We start from the raw sequence: 17,368 nt of genomic DNA, 5'->3' as shown, positions 1-17,368 counted from the left end.
ACCAATGGATAACCATTTCAATAGCTGAAATTTGGTCAAATTCAGTAACTGAATGAGAAAACAAACCAACTGGTTAAAACCTCTCACCTCCTCATCCTCTACCAATGTTTTGAGTATGATATCAACTTCACAAGTGAAGATCTCGCAAGCAATAAAAGGAAACCTATATTCACAATGAAGTGACACATCTTAGCACAAAATACATCCAGGTAAAAACAACTCATAACAACATATAAATGTTCATCCATAGAAACCTACTTAAAGGTTCGCTTCTTTTCAGCATCCTCAGGAGCTTCTTCCACAATATACCGAATAAGCTGTTCAACCTGAGCTCTTTCCCGCAAACTACAAAAAAGAATAGTATAAAATAACTAAAAAAAAACAGAGTTTAGAAAGAAAGAATGGTTCTGAAGTACACAAGGAACCCATCAATTCAAAAAAATAAACCTTAAATAATTTATACAAAGATGCATAAACACAAAAACGATTTATATTGCATACATTCAATTTCAATATTCACATCTAAAACAACTAAACAACACAAAATTATAACACATCCATTCTGAAATATCCCAATGAATTGACTTTCCAGGAAAAATAGCCTTAATAAATGAGGGACATCTCAAATCCCATCTATCAAGGAATCATTCAACATCTCATACATGATCAAGTAAATTAATTCATCCAATTGAAGGAGGCTTCAAAAATTAATCTCTCACGGATACCAATTTTGAAATTCTACTCCCAGCCTACACATTGGCAACTTTGTAATAAAGCACCAATACCAACCCAAACCACAATCCCACATCCTTGGATATCAGATAACACAACAGCAGTTTTTAGATTAACATAACAAAAATATAATGATACAATTGATCCTTTCCATGTTTTTTTTAATCTCAGTTGCACAACCACTTAGTTTATAGGTTAATCTACAACCATTTTCAGGTAATGACAATGAGGAAATGTATACAAGTTTTTTCCTAACATTGTTTCTTAGTGCTAGCAAAAATTTCTAGGCTACAACCTCAATTGTAAAAAAAGAAATCAAAACAGAAATCAAAGCAGAAAACTGGAGATTTCTTCATTACTAGGAACATGTTGTCAACAAAAGGGGTTAAGAGGGTTGTGAGAAACAGGCTCCAACTGAACTATTATTATACAAATTTTTAAGTTAACTGTAAAGACATGTCCTCAAGGATATCAAATTCTATGAATCAGTTGAAAAGCACATCTAAAGTAAACCTGTAAGATTTTTTAATATGCATCCACCATAACTTTATGGTTATTCTTTCAAATGCCTATGAATGAAAGCATATTATTAATAAAAGAAAATGAAGGGTTAAAGCATTATATCACTTTCAAATTAGCATGAAAATTATCACAATTCTACTGCCTCTAGGCAACCATGGCAACCAAAATGGGGATAATGTAAAGCATCACATACCCCAACCCTCCATGAGAATTTAAATGACATAAAACAAAAGCCTCATCTCAAGTTAACCAGTAATTACTTAACCATTTGCTCTTCCTTTTGTTTTAAAATATAGTCCTTACTTACAAAGGTTATTTTTATAGGTATCCACAATGAACATCCACAGAAGAACCAAGACCTGATCAGGTAATGACATAACCTTCCATAGCCTTTATTATGATGACGATTATCAAGCAAACTAAGTTTTGTTATAGACAATCTTATCAAAAAAATAAAAAATAAAAAGAAGAACAAACAAACTGCATGCTAACCATCCTCTAAAGTACAAAGCAAGCATTGTGATAAGATCTCTATGTATAAATCACCAGTAATCAGTTGAACATAAAGAAAAGGAAAGGAAAAAAAAGCACCTAAACAGTAAAGACCATAAACAAGTAAACAGTCTCAAGAAAGCATTACAAATTGATAAGGCGCCCATTAAGAGCTTTGCATTCTTGAATTATTTCATCCTCATCAAGAAGCTCCTCCAAAGTGAAATTTTCCTTGTCCAAAATCGTCTCCACCTGCAACACATATAGCAAAAAGGGAAAAATATGGAAGAATTAAAACCGCACTTTTCTAAAACATTCTAGTAGAAAAAGCTTAATGTACCAAGCTAGACAATGATTATCTATGTTTTTTATAAGTAATTCTTTTTGGTACACGGAATCAAACCTGGAACCTCCCCCATCCCCACCCCATCCCCTTGCCGCCTGAGTCAGGCCCCAAGGGTGACAACAATCAGTTATATAATAAAGGCTACCTGAAATTTATGGTAAGAGAGAAAAAATATTGAGAGTCACACTTTTTGGTAAGAAAAACAGAGAGAAGCTTCAAATGCATACCAAAAGGAGTCAAACAGATTTGAGATTCAAGAGTCAGAATGTGACTTAGATCACAGACATAGTTCAATGTTGGGTTTTAGGAATCATGCACGCTCATGATTTGGCTGGAGGCAGGTCTGGACAAATACAGAAGCATGAAGGGTGGCTTTTTCTGGAACATAATACATTAAAAATTGCAATTAAGCACCCAACCCAAACAGCATCACTTGGAAGAATTTGTTCTGTAAAATCTGATCAATGTGAATTGTGTGGAAAGCATACTGATTACTGGGGCCCAAAGGTCTATACTATGGGTCAAAAGAGACCCTCAAGCTTCTTAAATGAGCCTATAATCATGGGTAAATGATAGGCCAATACATGGACAATCTTAGTTGACTGCATACTTGTTTGTTCAGCCACAGTGAGTCACAATAGTCCGTCATCAAAACAACTAAATTCAAATAAGTGAAAGTTTCAACTTTCAGGAGCTTCTAATTGGTAGTGCCTGGCTTGCATTCAGAAACAAGAAACAGCTTTTAAGTATGAGCTCCAGTTTCTTTAATAGTTGTACTCTGATCAAGGTTCCTTTTTAGAATTTCCTTTGTGATTAGAAAAGAATGTAGGATCCTTATCTAATTCACAACCCATTGCATATGATCAGGAAAAACTAAGGATTTTTTTTTTTTGTCTGGCAGATTTCCACAAAGGGAATGATATCTTTGTTTTGTTGATTAGGTGGCCGCCTTCTCAATCCTAGCCTTCTAATGTTGAACCTCTATTAGTGGTTCCCACTGCTGTTCCTTTTTTTTTAAAGTCAACATAGCTGGCAAATGTTTATAGCCACAAGTTGCCTTTTTTTTTTGGATGGGTGAATAAAGTGAGTATAATAATAATACATAAAAAGAGCCAAAAATAGTGCACCAAAGTACACAAGATGTATATAACAGTCGCCAAAAGGCACAACCAAATAAGGAGCTACAAAAAGCTAACCCACCCACCCCCCACCAATGAAAACCCAACTAATCAACAAAATCAATTAAAGGCATTAGACTTTCATCCATGTACAACTCAACCCACAATAAAAGCTTACGAAGAAAAGTATTTTTAGTCTTTGGTCAAAATGTTTCCTTTTTTATTATGCAAAAAATGCACAAGGGAATGGTTCATCGCACCTTCTTTCGTTCTTTTTTCCTATAAAGGAATCGTGTCATCCTAAGAGAGTCTCTCTAACCATGGAAGATATCACCCAAGGTATGACAAACAAAGAAAACAACAACTACAATAAAACCCTTATGAAGGAGGATGTGATAAATGGGTTTTTCCTCATTTTTACAAAGAAATCATCTATTTTCCAAAGACCATTCTCTCCTTTGAAACTGATTCAAAGTCAATACTTCTCCCCAGCTTGTCTCCAAAGCAAAAAAAATAAAAAATAAAAAATAAAACTCACTTTAGAAGATACCTAGGAATTCAAAATTACTGTCATCAGAAAAGGAATTGATCTTCTCAACTTTAGGATAGTATAGAGCCCCCTAGGGTAGCCCAATTGGTCAAGGGTAAATGTTGGAAGGTGTGGTCCCAATAAGAGATATATGGTCTTAGGTTCGAATCTTGCCACTAATACTACCTTGATTTACCTGGTGCTAGTTGTTACAGGCATAGTCAACACCCTGAGGTTTGAGTCCCTATGGAGAGTCTTAAGGCCATGGAAGGTTCCTCAGTTATTAGGAGAAAAAACAAAAAACAGAAACTTTAGGATAGTATAAAGCTTCATCAAAAAAATTTCATTCTTACTCCCTTCAAATCACCCTATCCACTGTCTTTCCTTATCGTCTAGCTCCTAATCATTCAAATGTCTAGAGAAGTATGAATGCCAGTAACACCCCTCACTTGACTAGTCCCTTAAATCCACCACTCAAGCCTCTTTTGATATAGCTAAGACATATAATGATGGGAAGGATACACAAAGGCTCATCTTCACAACATCTATCCTTCCAAAACATCACCTTCTTCCTATTACCCACAGAAAATGACTCTACTGTTAAAAACATCACAATCCTTCATGATAGCTTTCCTAACCCAACCTCATACTCATCTCTCACTTCACAACAACGTCACCCCCTTCTTCTTCCCCATATATTCCACCGATGACCGATTTCCAAACAACATCCCATTCAGATGCATATCGCCAAATGCACTTACAAAGAAGGGCCTTGTTTAGAGAGGAGATACATCTACCACCCAAGCTCCCCTTGTCTATGCACACAGTTGCCCACTTTACTAACTATGATTTTCTCTTTAGAGCCTCACCTCCTTAGAGGAAATTTTTTTTAATCTTTTCTAACCTCAATTTAACCATCCTTGGAATCCTAAATAAGGACATATAATAAATAGACAAATTGGATAATGTGCTCCAAATCAAAATGAGCCTCTCCAATTTGGAGATATATTTTCTTTTTCACACAACTAGCCTTTCACAAAACCGCTCTTCGACCTTATCCCAACTCATCACTGATTTAAAAAGGGCACCCAAAGGAAGACATAAGTGGACAGAAGCACTCCTACCTTACAACCAATCTATGAGGCTAACTCCTCCACATTATCCACCCTTTCAATTGGAATCAACACACTCTTCTCTAAGTTTATTTTCAGCCCAGAGATTATTCCAAACCACATGAGCAGCCAGCTTAAATGAGTCATCTAATCTTGAGAAGGTTCACAAAAAACAATGGTATCATCAACAAACAACAAATAGGATACTTCCACCCCCTCACCTCCTCTCCCACTCACCCTAAACCCCAAAATGTAGCCACCATCCTTAGCCCTTTTAAGAGAACTAAGAGCCCCCATAGCCAATACAAATAAATAGGTAGAAAGACAATCCCCTTGTCTCAAGCCCCCTAAAGCTTCGGAAAAAAATTGGAATTGTGCCATTAACAAGACTAGCACATAAAGAGAAGGGAACGAACCAAATCTTCATTCCTATTGTGAATTCCAACTAAAAAAAAATACTAATAATAAGCACTTAGCATCTAGTTCATTGAACTCAGAAACATGAGACATCCTAAGCCATGGAGAAGCATCCTCATTAGGAAAAAGCATGGACATGATAAAAGTTACGCCTAGAGGAACCAAAAACAAACTTGCATAAAAATACAAGCACAATGTTGAAAGACATGAGAGCCTGGTAAAAAAAAAACATGATCTGAATGAAATATATATAATATGCTAGTACTTGCTTTTGAAAAATGGAGGAGAGAGAGAGGGTTAGAGAGAGAAAGTCTACGAGAGAGAGAGATAGCGGCGGCGATGGGGGATCGACAGAAGCTGTAGAGGGCGAGAGCCATGCGAGGCTTGGGAAGAAAATCAGGAAGGGTGGTTTCGGCGTGGAGTCGAAAATATTTGAGGTTGAGGTGGAGGAAAGGAGAGGAAGATTGCAAGCCACGATTGTGGAAAGGAAAGGAGGGATCTCCTCGTGGGTCAGACTAGGTCCGGTGAGTCTTGAGATAGTCCTCGAGAGTCTGATTCTGAGTATTGAGGATGTAAGGATGGGTAGGTGGGTACGAGAGTGGAAGGAGAACGGGAGGGTGTATTCTCTGTCGCGTGACTATAACAGAGGGGGCTGTTTTCTTCGTCTGGGGGTTTCGGACACGGAAAGAAAAAGATTCAGCGTGTTCATTCCCAAAGGAAGAGGAGCAAAGGGTGGCTGGGCTTCAATGGTGGAAATACTACGGAGATTGGGCTGTGAAGAGGGAAGCAGTAAGAACCAGAAGGAAAACGAGTCACCGGCGAAGCCAACCATGGCGAAGACATACGCGGAAGCGGTTAACATGGCGAGGGGAAAGGAAAGATCAACAGTTAGAGTAGAGGTATCCAAGCAGGAAATGGGTCGAAACCTATCGAAACTTGAACACTGCATTGTCGGGACATGGAACCCTAATGCAGCAAAGGGGGAAGATCTCAGAGGGTGGGGATCTCAACTAACGAGAATCTGGAGGCTAAAAGGAAATTTAGGGCTTGCAAAAATGGAGAGGGGAAAGATTTTAATGGAGTTTGAGCTACCGGCAGAGGCAGAGCAAGCCCATAAAAGTGGGAGTGTGTCGGTCGGGGGGCTTTTTCTCCGCCTAGAGAAGTGGTGGCCGGAGACGGGATGCTTGAGGGAAGGGGAAAGAAGCAGTGAAGCATGGGTGAGGGTAGTAGGCCTACCCGTTTCCTTGTGGGAACGGGATATTCTGAGAAGGATTGGGGACGCGTGTGGGGGATTCATAGCGACTGACTATCAGACGGAAAAAATGGAGGAGTTACAGTGGGCACGCCTCTTGGTGAAGCGGAAAGGTGAGGTTCTTCCCAATGAGGTGGAGGTTTGGGTTGAAGGGTCTTGCATCTCGATAACCCTATGGTGGGAAACCAGGCCAGTCATGAAAGTTCTGATGGCCGATAAGAAAGGAAAGGCTGTCGCAGTGGGAATGGAGGTAGGGGGTGACGCTAGTGCACGCGCGAGGGAGCGCGTGAAGGTAGCGATGGAGGACCCGAGGCTCGAGGACAACCTGCTGACTGCCGACGGGACGCGGCGTCAGGGCAGCGGGTCGGGCCAAACCTCGAATCCCTCTCGGAGCGAAGACGGGCCATCAGAAGGGCATGTTGCATCGGGTGGGCTGGGACTGTTGGGCCAAGCGAGGTCCTCTTGGTGGTCTAAGACCTCTTCTCCTGGGCTTAATTCGTCTGGGCCAGTCTCTGGATTGGGGCAGCCCATGGAAAAGGCCTTGCCCGCGAGTCAAGGGGCTGGGCTGGCCTCTCAAAGCCCATCTGCTTCACTTAATGCCCAGATGGAGAAGGGCCCTCTGCTGTGGAGCGATACCAAAGTCCGTTAAGGGGCCCAGACGCAGCCATCTCCTCTTTCTGGGTGATGGATGGTCAGAGGGGGCTATATGGAGACGAAAATCAGAGGGGGGGGATTTCCAGGACCGACTGTGCCCTGATGGAGGAAGACGCAAGGTATGTTAACGCTCTCTCCTCTTCTGGAGTGGTGGCTACTGTCCTTTCTTCTCCCTCTTCTTCTCCTTTTGGTCGGACTCCATTGAAGGAGTCTTTCGGCCGCTCTGGGACTGTTGAGGACTCATCCAAGGGGAATATTCTGGGCAACGGAACTGGGATTTCAGAGCAAAATGAAGGGAAGTGTTGGGATTTGGTAGAGATCAGCAATGACGGTAGGGAGGATAACAGTCAGGCGTTGTGCATTGCCCAGCCTTTATTTCAAGAAGAAAGAGGATGGGTGGAAGCGAGGTGGGAGGAAAGTGATTTGGCCAGGTTCAGTCAATTCCTGGGATTCTCGACGGAGGGCCTAGAGAAAGATATTTTGGAGTTTATGGGTAAAATCAGGAAGAGGAGAGAAAGTATTCACAACAAAGCCATGTTGGAGAAATCGAAATTTGAAAGAGAGTTGAGAAGACTGGAATGTTCAGTCAACTATGAGGGAGGGAAGAAGAAGAAGGGTAATGTGCAAGGAAGAGGGTGCCAAATCATGGAAGCCCAATGAAAATAAGGCTTTTGAGTTGGAACGTGCGCGGGGTCAATGATAGATCCAAGAGGAAAGTGATTAAAGCTATAATTAGAAACCAGAAAGTTGATTTATTCTGTATCCAGGAAACGAAAATTCAATCCATGAATGAGGGTCTGGTGAGGAGTTTGGGTTCTGGAAGGTTCCTTGATTGGTGTGCTTTGGACGCTCAGGGAGCTGCAGGAGGGATTCTGGTTTGCTGGGATAAAAGAACTTTGGAAATCCTTGAGATGGAGATGGGTCAGTTCTCCATCTCGTGCAGACTTAGGAATATAGAAGATGGGAAGGTCTGGATATTTACAGGTGTGTATGGTCCATTCACTAAAGAAGATAGGGAGATTCTATGGGGAGAGCTTGGGGCAATTAGGGGAATCTGGGATGATCCCTGGTGCTTAGGGGGTGACTTCAATGTTACTCTATCCCTTGAGGAAAGAAGCAATCAGGGGAGGCTAACGGGCGCTATGAGAAGATTTGCTCAGGTGGTGGATGAGTTAGAGCTTCTGGATATTCCTTTGCAAGGGGGGGTGGCTTCGTGGAGTGGGGGGAGGAATAACCAAGCTTGGGCCAGACTGGACAGATTCCTAGTGTCCCAAGATTGGCTTGATTGCTTCAGAGGGGTCAGTCAGTGCAGGCTGCCCAGACCAACCTCTGACCATTTTCCCATTCTACTGCAAGGTGGAGGGGTCAGAAAGGGTCCATCTCCCTTTAGGTTTGCGAATATGTGGCTCAAAGTTGATGGTTTTAAGGAGCTTCTTCGGAGTTGGTGGCAGGAGGCGGGGGGGAGGGGGAGGGCCAGTTTCAGATTGGCCACAAAATTGAAGTTTCTGAAGGATAAGATCAAAATCTGGAACAGGGAGGTGTTTGGGAGGGTGGAAGTCAACAAAAATTTAGCCTTGCAACAAGTAGAATTTTGGGACAGGGTGGAGAGGGACAGGAGCCTAACTGAAAGAGAGACAGAGATGAAAAGTGAGGCTAAGGATGTTTTTAAAAATGGGTGATCTTGGAAGAAACGCATTGGAGACAATTATCTAGGGAGTTGTGGTTGAGGGAAGGTGATAAGAATACGGGATTCTTTCACCGGATGGCTAATGCTCATAGAAGAAACAACTCCATGGAAAAGATTAAAATTAATGGGAGGTGGATGGAGGAGGAAAGGGAGGTGAGAGAGGGGGTTGTGCATGCTTTTCAGCAGTTGTTGACAGAGGATCACTCTTGGAAAGCTGACATTGAAGGGCTGCAGCTTCAAAGGTTAAGCCTGGCTGAAGCTGATGGCCTGGAACAGCCTTTCACTGAGGAAGAGATTCATGCGGCCTTGATGGGGATGAATGGTGATAAGGCCCCAGGCCCGGATGGGTTCACAGTGGCCTTTTGGCAATGCTGTTGGGGGTTTGTGAAAGAGGAAATTGTGGAGTTTTTCCAGGAATTTTTTGTAGAAAAATCGTTTGCTAAGTGCATCAACTCCACTTTCCTAGTCCTCATTCCTAAGAAAGGGGGGGCTGAGGACTTGGGGGATTTCAGACCGATCAGTTTGCTTGGAGGTTTGTATAAGCTTTTGGCCAAAGTGCTAGCCAATAGAATCAAGGAGGTGTTAGACAAAGTGGTTTCGCCGGACCAAAATGCCTTTGTGAAGGGTAGACAGATTTTAGATGCCTCGCTCATAGCCAATGAGGTGATTGACTATTGGTTTAAACGCAAAGAGAAAGGGCTGATATGTAAGCTGGATATTGAGAAAGCCTATGATAGCATGAATTGGAATTTCCTCATGAAGGTCATGCGCAAGATGGGCTTTGGGGAAAGATGGATGAAATGGATTTGGTGGTGTATCTCATCGGCTAGTTTCTCTATTCTGGTGAACGGGATTCCAGCTGGCTATTTCCCCAATTCTAGGGGGTTACGCCAAGGAGATCCACTCTCCCCCTACCTCTTTGTGCTGGGTATGGAAGTTCTAAGTGCTATGCTAAGAAGGGCTGTTGATGGGGGTTTCATCTCAGGTTGTAACATTCAAGGGAGGGGGGGAATGGCGATAAATGTCTCACACTTACTATTTGCTGATGACACGATAATTTTTTGTGGAGCAAGACAAGATCACATTACCTACCTAAGCTGGATTTTGATGTGGTTTGAGGCAGCCTCTGGTCTCAGGATAAACCTTGCTAAAAGTGAGGTAATCCCGGTTGGGGAGGTGGATGATATTGAGATGTTGGCGGTGGAGTTAGGGTGCAAAGTGGGGACCCTCCCATCTGTCTATTTGGGGCTGCCTTTGGGAGCCAAGCACAAGGCCATGGATATGTGGGATGGGGTTGAAGCAAGGATGAGAAGAAGGCTTGCCTTGTGGAAAAGACAATATCTGTCAAAGGGCGGGAGGATCACCCTTATCAAAAGCACTTTGGCCAGCATGCCTACCTACCAATTGTCTCTCTTCCGTATGCCTAAGCTAGTTGTAAAAAGACTTGAAAAACTTCAGAGGGATTTTCTTTGGGGAGGGGGAAGTACGGAAAGAAAAATCCATCTAATCAATTGGGAGGTGGTGTGCACACAAAAGGAGTGTGGGGGTTTAGGTATTCGGAAAATTGATCTTTTGAATAAGGCCCTGTTGGGGAAATGGATTTGGCGGTTTGCCTTTGAGGAAGACGTTTTCTGGAGGAAGGTGATTGGGGTGAAGTATGGCCAGTTGGGGTTTGGGTGGAGAACAAAGGAGGCCCGTGGAACGTTTGGGGTGGGGGTTTGGAGGGATATCTTGAAGGAGTCGTTTTGGTGTTGGGAGAATATAGGATTCAAAGTGGGTAAGGGGACCAAGGTAAGGTTCTGGACTGACCTTTGGTGCGGCAATGAGGTGCTGTCCCAAGCTTTTCCTCAGTTGTTTGCTTTGGCGGTCCAAAGGAATGCATCGGTAAATGAGATGTGGGACTCGAGCGTCGGTCAAGGAGGTTGGAACATAAGACTTTCTAGAAATTCTAATGATTGGGAGATGGACGCCTTGGAAGAATTGTTGCATATGTTGAGGGATTTGAGGATCTCTATTGAAGAGGACACAGTGATATGGAAAGGAGAGGGACACGGCCGCTTTCGGATTAAAGATGCTTACAAATTGTTGACAGGTTCCAATGTCAATTCCTTCCCGAAAAAGAGCATTTGGGTGGACAAGGTCCCAACCAAAGTCGCTTTTTTTGCTTGGGAGGCTTCTTGGGAGAAGGTCCTAACTTTGGACAAGCTTCAAAGACGGGGCTGGCAGCTTCCAAACCGGTGTTTTTTGTGTGGTTGTGAAGAGGAAACTGTAAATCATATTCTTTTATACTGTACAGTTGTAAGAGTCCTCTGGGAGATTGTCCTGGCCTTGTTTGGGGCTAATTGGGTGTTCTCAGAGAAAGTCAAAGAGATGTTAGTAAGTTGGAGGGGCCCTTTTGTGGGGAGAAAGAGGAAAAGGATTTGGACTTCCATTCCGTTGTGTATTTTTTGGACGGTTTGGAAGGAGAGAAATAGATTAGCTTTTAGGGGGGGCTCTCTAGCTATTCAGAAGCTAAAGAATTCGTTTGTGTGTAACTTGTGGAGTTGGGCTAGGGTGTATATGGGAGAGGAGTCCTCTTCGCTTTTAGGTTTTTTGGAATGGCTTGCCGTTCCCTAAGGGGTGGTGAGTGTTGTTTTTGTTTTTGTTGTTGCATAGGCTACTATGTATACCTCCTGTATGCTTTGTGGCTTTTTGCCTAGTTATATATATATGCGCTCACTTATCAAAAAAAAAAAATATATATAATATGCTAGTAGAACTCACTTCTAAGAAATCATTGAAGAGGCACTAACACTAGCACCTCCACATCCCTAATCTACATTTGCTTCCTAGGTCTTAAGGATACACCCAATTGTCGAATCTTAGACCATTCATCTCCCTCCACATCTTGAAATTTTAACTTTCAACTTGACAAAAAGAAACTGATGATGTCTCAATATTGTTTTTTTTTTCAAACTACCTTTCTATTTATCTTCATCTTTGCAATAGATATCATGATTATTCACCTCTTCAAACATATTTTCTTTTTGTTTCTTGCTTTTTATGATCACAAAAGCCAACACTACCGCTCATGCTAATTCTGTTTGGAAATTCAAAGACTAGCCTAAGGTTAGAGTTTTTTATTAGCTTATGACTAATAAAAAGGTTAATAACAATGATTTATTACAGTTAAGGAGTCCCCAACAAGACCTCAACCCTAAGCTATTATGATTGTTTTTAGTAGTAAGAGAAGGTTGATCATTTATTTCAACATTGGGTTAAGCGGAGTTATGGAATAGAATATTCAAGCTTGCTAGATTGATTTAAGTACCTCCTAGAAAGGAAACAAATATAATAGCAGTCATTTTCCATGAATTTAATGGCACTAGCAAGGCCAATTTCTATGGCATTTGACTACATTTGATTTCAATCTGGCTTAAGATCATTCCAACGTCTTTGAGAATGGGTGGAGATTGAAGGTTGTTTCAGATGTGGTGCTACTAAGCTCCTCTCAATGATGTCCAAACCCTTTTGATTCACACCGAAGGCCAATTGAATTAAATAGCATTGAAAGGAATGTCTTCAAAAGCTTCAATACATGGGCCTAAAAAGAGGAATAAAAGTGAAGTAAATCCCACAACCACCAATCATCCTCCACTTATAATGAAAATTTTCAACATTTCTCTTACTACACAATCTAAAGCAATGTGAGAGAAGCAATTTATCAAAGGGTCTTGCCTCTAATGGAACTCCCCAAACCCCTATATGAAATGATAATCATATCGCATATGCTTCTAGGTGGAACCCCATCAATTCTAACTTGTCTGAATTTTTATTGTTTTTTTTTTTTTTTTTTTTTTGATAGATAAGAAAGAAGATATATTAATAAGAGCAACCCATGGTATATAGAAAATTCTAAATTGTCTAAATATATGGTGCCAAAGCCCCAAAGTTATCGAATGATGCACAAACAAATGGCCAATAGACTTTCCACTCCCTTTAAATAAATGACCAATCAGGCCCAAAGGATTTGAAAGGTTATTATGTTGGATGGCAAAGCTATTTGGCAATAACTCTAAGAGGATTGTAGTGAATGATGGAGTTGCTCAACTTCTCCATATATCTTAAAGCTTAACTTTGATGGTGTTGACTAGGAATGTGAGGTAGGTAGGTGATAACAAACTTTGTTCAAAATTTAGACCTAAAGGCTTCTTTTTCCCCTATTTGGATAGGTAAGATTTAATATATTGACAGTGCCTAACAAAGGAGCACACAAAGGCACACACTGCATGTACAAAGGCATCAAAAGGCCACATAGAGTGGAGAGGTATTAAAAAGAAAAAACAACTCCATCACACTACTTACAGCAACCTGGACATAGAGGTTGCTTCGAGTTTAAGAAATTTCCTAGCAAAGGGTGATTTTCAATCATAGCAATTTCCAAGGTTTCTTACCAAAAAGAGATCTAGGACCTAGGAGGCTTGATATGATAATGCAAAAAGAGATCTAAGCCACTAAGTTAAGTGGCTCCTTTTTCTAATTCCATGCTTCCTCAAATCCATTAGCAAACTCTTTTTCTAAGAATGGGCTCCCAACTTAAATGCTTTGGTTTGAGGGTTCATGACTTCATGCCTTCTGTGTCATCTTGTTTCTTAGTCTTTGTTTTAGCTCTTGTTCCTTGTGTGGGCATTTCTTGCTCTTTGTTTTTCACCTACCAATTTCAAATGCCGACATAAAAACAACATATCTAGCAAAATAATATCATACACTTTTTCTCTTATAGGCAAATAAGAAAAATACAAACACCCATACTTTGGTGAGCTTCTTTACTAGGTGTCGTTACAATATTTTTTGCTTGCCTATTAACCTATAAATAAAATAAATAATAAAAACATAAAAGAAAAAATGCAGACACCCAATGACCTCAACACAATGATAAGTCTTGAACCAATACATAAAGTTTAAGAAGGATAAAAAACCAACACCAAATAGACAAGGTAGAAAGCAGAGAACTTTAAGCAATTAAACTAAAAGCGCCACCCTTCAAAAAGTTAGGTAATTAATTTCTTCCCAAACAATTCAAACAGACATAAAAGAGCAGTTCTCCAAACTTACACTACATTTTCCCCAAAAAGCTCTTAGATTTGTTTCACTAAAATTGGAAGCCTCCAGAAGATAACAAACCTAGAGAACAACATGTCATGAACTCTTAGCTTTCTCACAATGGATAAGAATATAGTTCACTTGATGATGGCCCTTCACATTGCATAGGCAACAGTAATTTTCCTAAGGTCGCCCTCTTCTTTCGTGCAAATCCAAGGTCAAAACAATGCCCCAAACCACTTCCTAAACACAAAAACCACCTTGTGGGAGGCCAAGAACCCCAAACTTCCTTTGTAAGAAACATGCTCCACCATTCAATTCCATATGCAAGTACAAAGATTTAATTAAAAAAACCCCATCCTTGGAACCCCTCAGTTCTTTCTACAAACTAACCCTATATTGATCCCTCCTTATACAAGAACACCAACCTCATGACTCCTCCCTTCATTTCCCCAAAATGCTCTATCCAAAGATGATCATTTTCCAAAGCAAATCTCTAAACTCATTTTCCTACCAAGGCTTTATTGAAGGAGGATAAAACTTTGATACCAAGGCTTCCTTTCTTTTTATCCATACATGATCGACCATTTGACAAAATGGAGTTTCTTCTCTAGAACTCCACCCACTAGAGGAAGTCAAGTGCGATCTTTTAAAGCCTCAAGCTCTCCACCTGAGAGATGACAAAAAAAGACATAAAACAAATAAGGAGGCTAGAGGGAGTCTCCTAACATAGTGTCTCCCGCCCTAAAAAAGGTACTACCATTATGTGAAACTAGTCTTTTGTGGAACGTCTCCTCTACCACCACCTTCCAAACCAATGTAAACTTAGAGGAGACCCCAATTAAGGTCAAATTCATTTGTTCTTTGTGCTTACTGTTATGAATAGGTAATTTCACAAAGATTAATAGGAAAATCAGTCACTATATGAATAAATGAAAATATGGACTATTTAGAGATATTGCAATGCTTTCGATACTTGAAGAGGTTACTAAAAGGATATAGCTAGCCCAAAGGGCTCATAGGAATTATACATATTTGTAAGGAAAGAAAATTCTTAAAAATCCTTCTATGCCAGTTCTGATACATATTTGTAAAGAAAGAAAAGTCGCCCAAAAAAAGAAAAGAAAAAGCTTAATCTCAGAACAGGCATGGAAGGATTTTTTTATCATTTTAGACTTTCTTCTTAGAGTAGCGGTCTCCAGTTCAGCAAAGAAGAAGGAGCTTCCAACAAAAACACAACCTTCAGTTAGACAAGAAAGTGTGTATGGATGGATATATCCTATCGACTTGGCGACCATCCCATAGTAGGGTTCTGCCCAATAAATTGTTAACTTAAAAGGTCATTTCACTTGATTTTATTATTATGTAACAACGGATAATAATTCTTAAATGTCATTACAGTTTTTAGAATAATTTTATATTCTAAAGCTATAATGGTTGATTAAGCAGGTTAAACAAGTTGGGTTTGAATTAAGAATTTCTTAAAAAGGCTCGGTCCAGGTTTTAGCATTCCAGCCTATTTAATATATGGACCAGATTCCAGGATGGGTGTTATAATTGCCTGAGCCACTCAACCCGATCTACCCTCATTGCCACCCCAACTACCTGCAGTAATAATAAGTTAATCTGGAAAATGCAGTTATCCTTGTAAAGGAAGGCCAATCCAACCAATGTTTGATATGGTTGTGACTTCAGTAGATGAGCAATTGATAGTACCTACCTTCAAGCCATTCAAATAGTGAAAAACAGCCTGAAATTTTAGCCTAAGGAAGTTAACCAAGGATTTTCTATTTCTACCTGCTTCTGCGGCAAATTGAAGGCCCATGGTTTAAAATTTTAGTGAGTACAATAAACAACTGACCCGTACGCTCTCTTAAAGTCGTTTGTTACTGATCAAAAAAATATATATTCTCACTTACAGATCCAGTTTCTTATTTTGCAAAATTAACCAGTGTACACAAAATAACATATTAAAATAACAAGATTGCTTACTTATTTTAATGTTCAATCATAAACTATTATTGTGTTTTTCTACTACTTTTATGAGTATTTTTACCTTCATCTTTCTGGGTGCCTATCAGTTGGCTGTGCAGATTATGATCATATATGATGGAGGAGTGTTTTATCCCAAAGTTCCAGGGCTCACACTGAAGCAACAAAGTTCTATAATTTGGGAGATAACTATACTGATGGTTTATTTCATTGAAAGACCCCTCGTAACTGGCTCATAATAAAGCAATAATTCTTAAAATATTATAGTAAACTTGAGTCAAAGTAAATCTCGTATGGGCACAGACAACAATGTCAACATTGAAAAGTTATGCGGGAAGAACCAAAAGATGAACAGTACAGAATCCAACAGTGTCACATTTAATGACTTACAAATATTCTTAACAAAAAAAAAATAATAAAAAAAAATAGAGATGGATTTTCGTTGAAGTACACTTTCATGCCAAAACTAGCATTTTCGGAGAAAATATTAAAACTACAAAATTACTAAATCAAAAACTTCATGACACTGTTGCATTAGAATTCCATTGTAAGAAAAAAGAAATCTGCAAGCCCAAAAAATATCTCCAGCACCTCGGTATCATCAATCATCTAGAGCTTAATCTAAACACAAAAATATTAACTTCCAAAATTATTTTCCAAAAAACTTCCCCCAACACCCCAATTCAACAAAACATCAAAATCCCCAATAAATAACAAATCTCACACGCGCAAAAAAAAAAAAAAAAAAAAAAAAGCAGAAACAAAAACAAAACAATTCAAACATCATGCACTATGATCGAACATCCAAAAAAATCAACAGATCTAAAAATCCAAAAAAAGTAAAAAATAAAAATAAAAAATAAAGGAAATCAGAGGGAACTCACGGGAGACGCAGTGGACAATCCCGCCATGCGCCAGAACATCGTGAATTGGTCAACAAAATCACTGTCAAAAATCAGATCCGCGAAGCCGGAAACCCTACCGCCCCGGCGAACCCTCAATGGAGGACTCAGAAAATCCCTAGACGAAGGAGAGGCGATCGAGGCAGAACGAAACCCTAAAATCTGAGAAATCCAGAGATGCAAAAGAGGGAGAGATGTGGTTGGATTAGATTCGACGGATTCGAGGGTTTGGGAGAGCGCAGAGAGACGATAACAGAGAGGCCACACACCACCTGTAATCGCGGGAGGGCGAGACTGTTTGGAGAAGAATGGAAGTATCCCTATTCCTATAAATAAATAATAATAATAAATTAATAATAATAATAATAAATAAATAAATAAATTTGTGAGGAAATTATGATTAATTAGACGACTGTGACATTGTGGTTCTGTTTTTAACCATTTGCACTATGCCCTGGAGGTAGCGACCACTTTGCCTTGAATTTTTTTTTTTTTTTTTTTTTTTTTTTGCCCCTTTTCTTTTTTGGCTAG

General features: G+C 40.0%; 1 protein-coding gene across 3 annotated transcripts in view; it reads right to left on the bottom strand.

Moving 5' to 3' along the window:
• LOC117923786 (serine/threonine-protein phosphatase 6 regulatory subunit 2) overlaps nt 1–17,145 on the bottom strand; it is a 47,712-nt gene extending 30,567 nt beyond the window's left edge. For all 3 annotated transcript variants that reach the window (XR_004652685.1, XM_034842233.1, XM_034842235.1), the window contains exons 1-4: nt 16,820–17,145; nt 1,895–1,998; nt 259–345; nt 88–163 (exon numbers count right to left, since the gene is read on the bottom strand). Coding sequence is in view for 2 of the 3 variants with exons in the window: in XM_034842233.1 (XP_034698124.1) it covers nt 88–163; nt 259–345; nt 1,895–1,998; nt 16,820–16,858 (306 nt within the window). In the remaining variant the exon portion in view is untranslated. The remainder of the gene's footprint in view (nt 1–87; nt 164–258; nt 346–1,894; nt 1,999–16,819) is intronic.
• Between the last annotated feature and the right edge of the window lie 223 nt (nt 17,146–17,368).

The sequence above is a fragment of the Vitis riparia genome, chromosome 10, assembly GCF_004353265.1.
Source record: "Vitis riparia cultivar Riparia Gloire de Montpellier isolate 1030 chromosome 10, EGFV_Vit.rip_1.0, whole genome shotgun sequence".
Lineage (NCBI taxonomy): Eukaryota > Viridiplantae > Streptophyta > Magnoliopsida > Vitales > Vitaceae > Vitis > Vitis riparia.
This window is presented reverse-complemented; position numbering and strand designations above follow the sequence as displayed.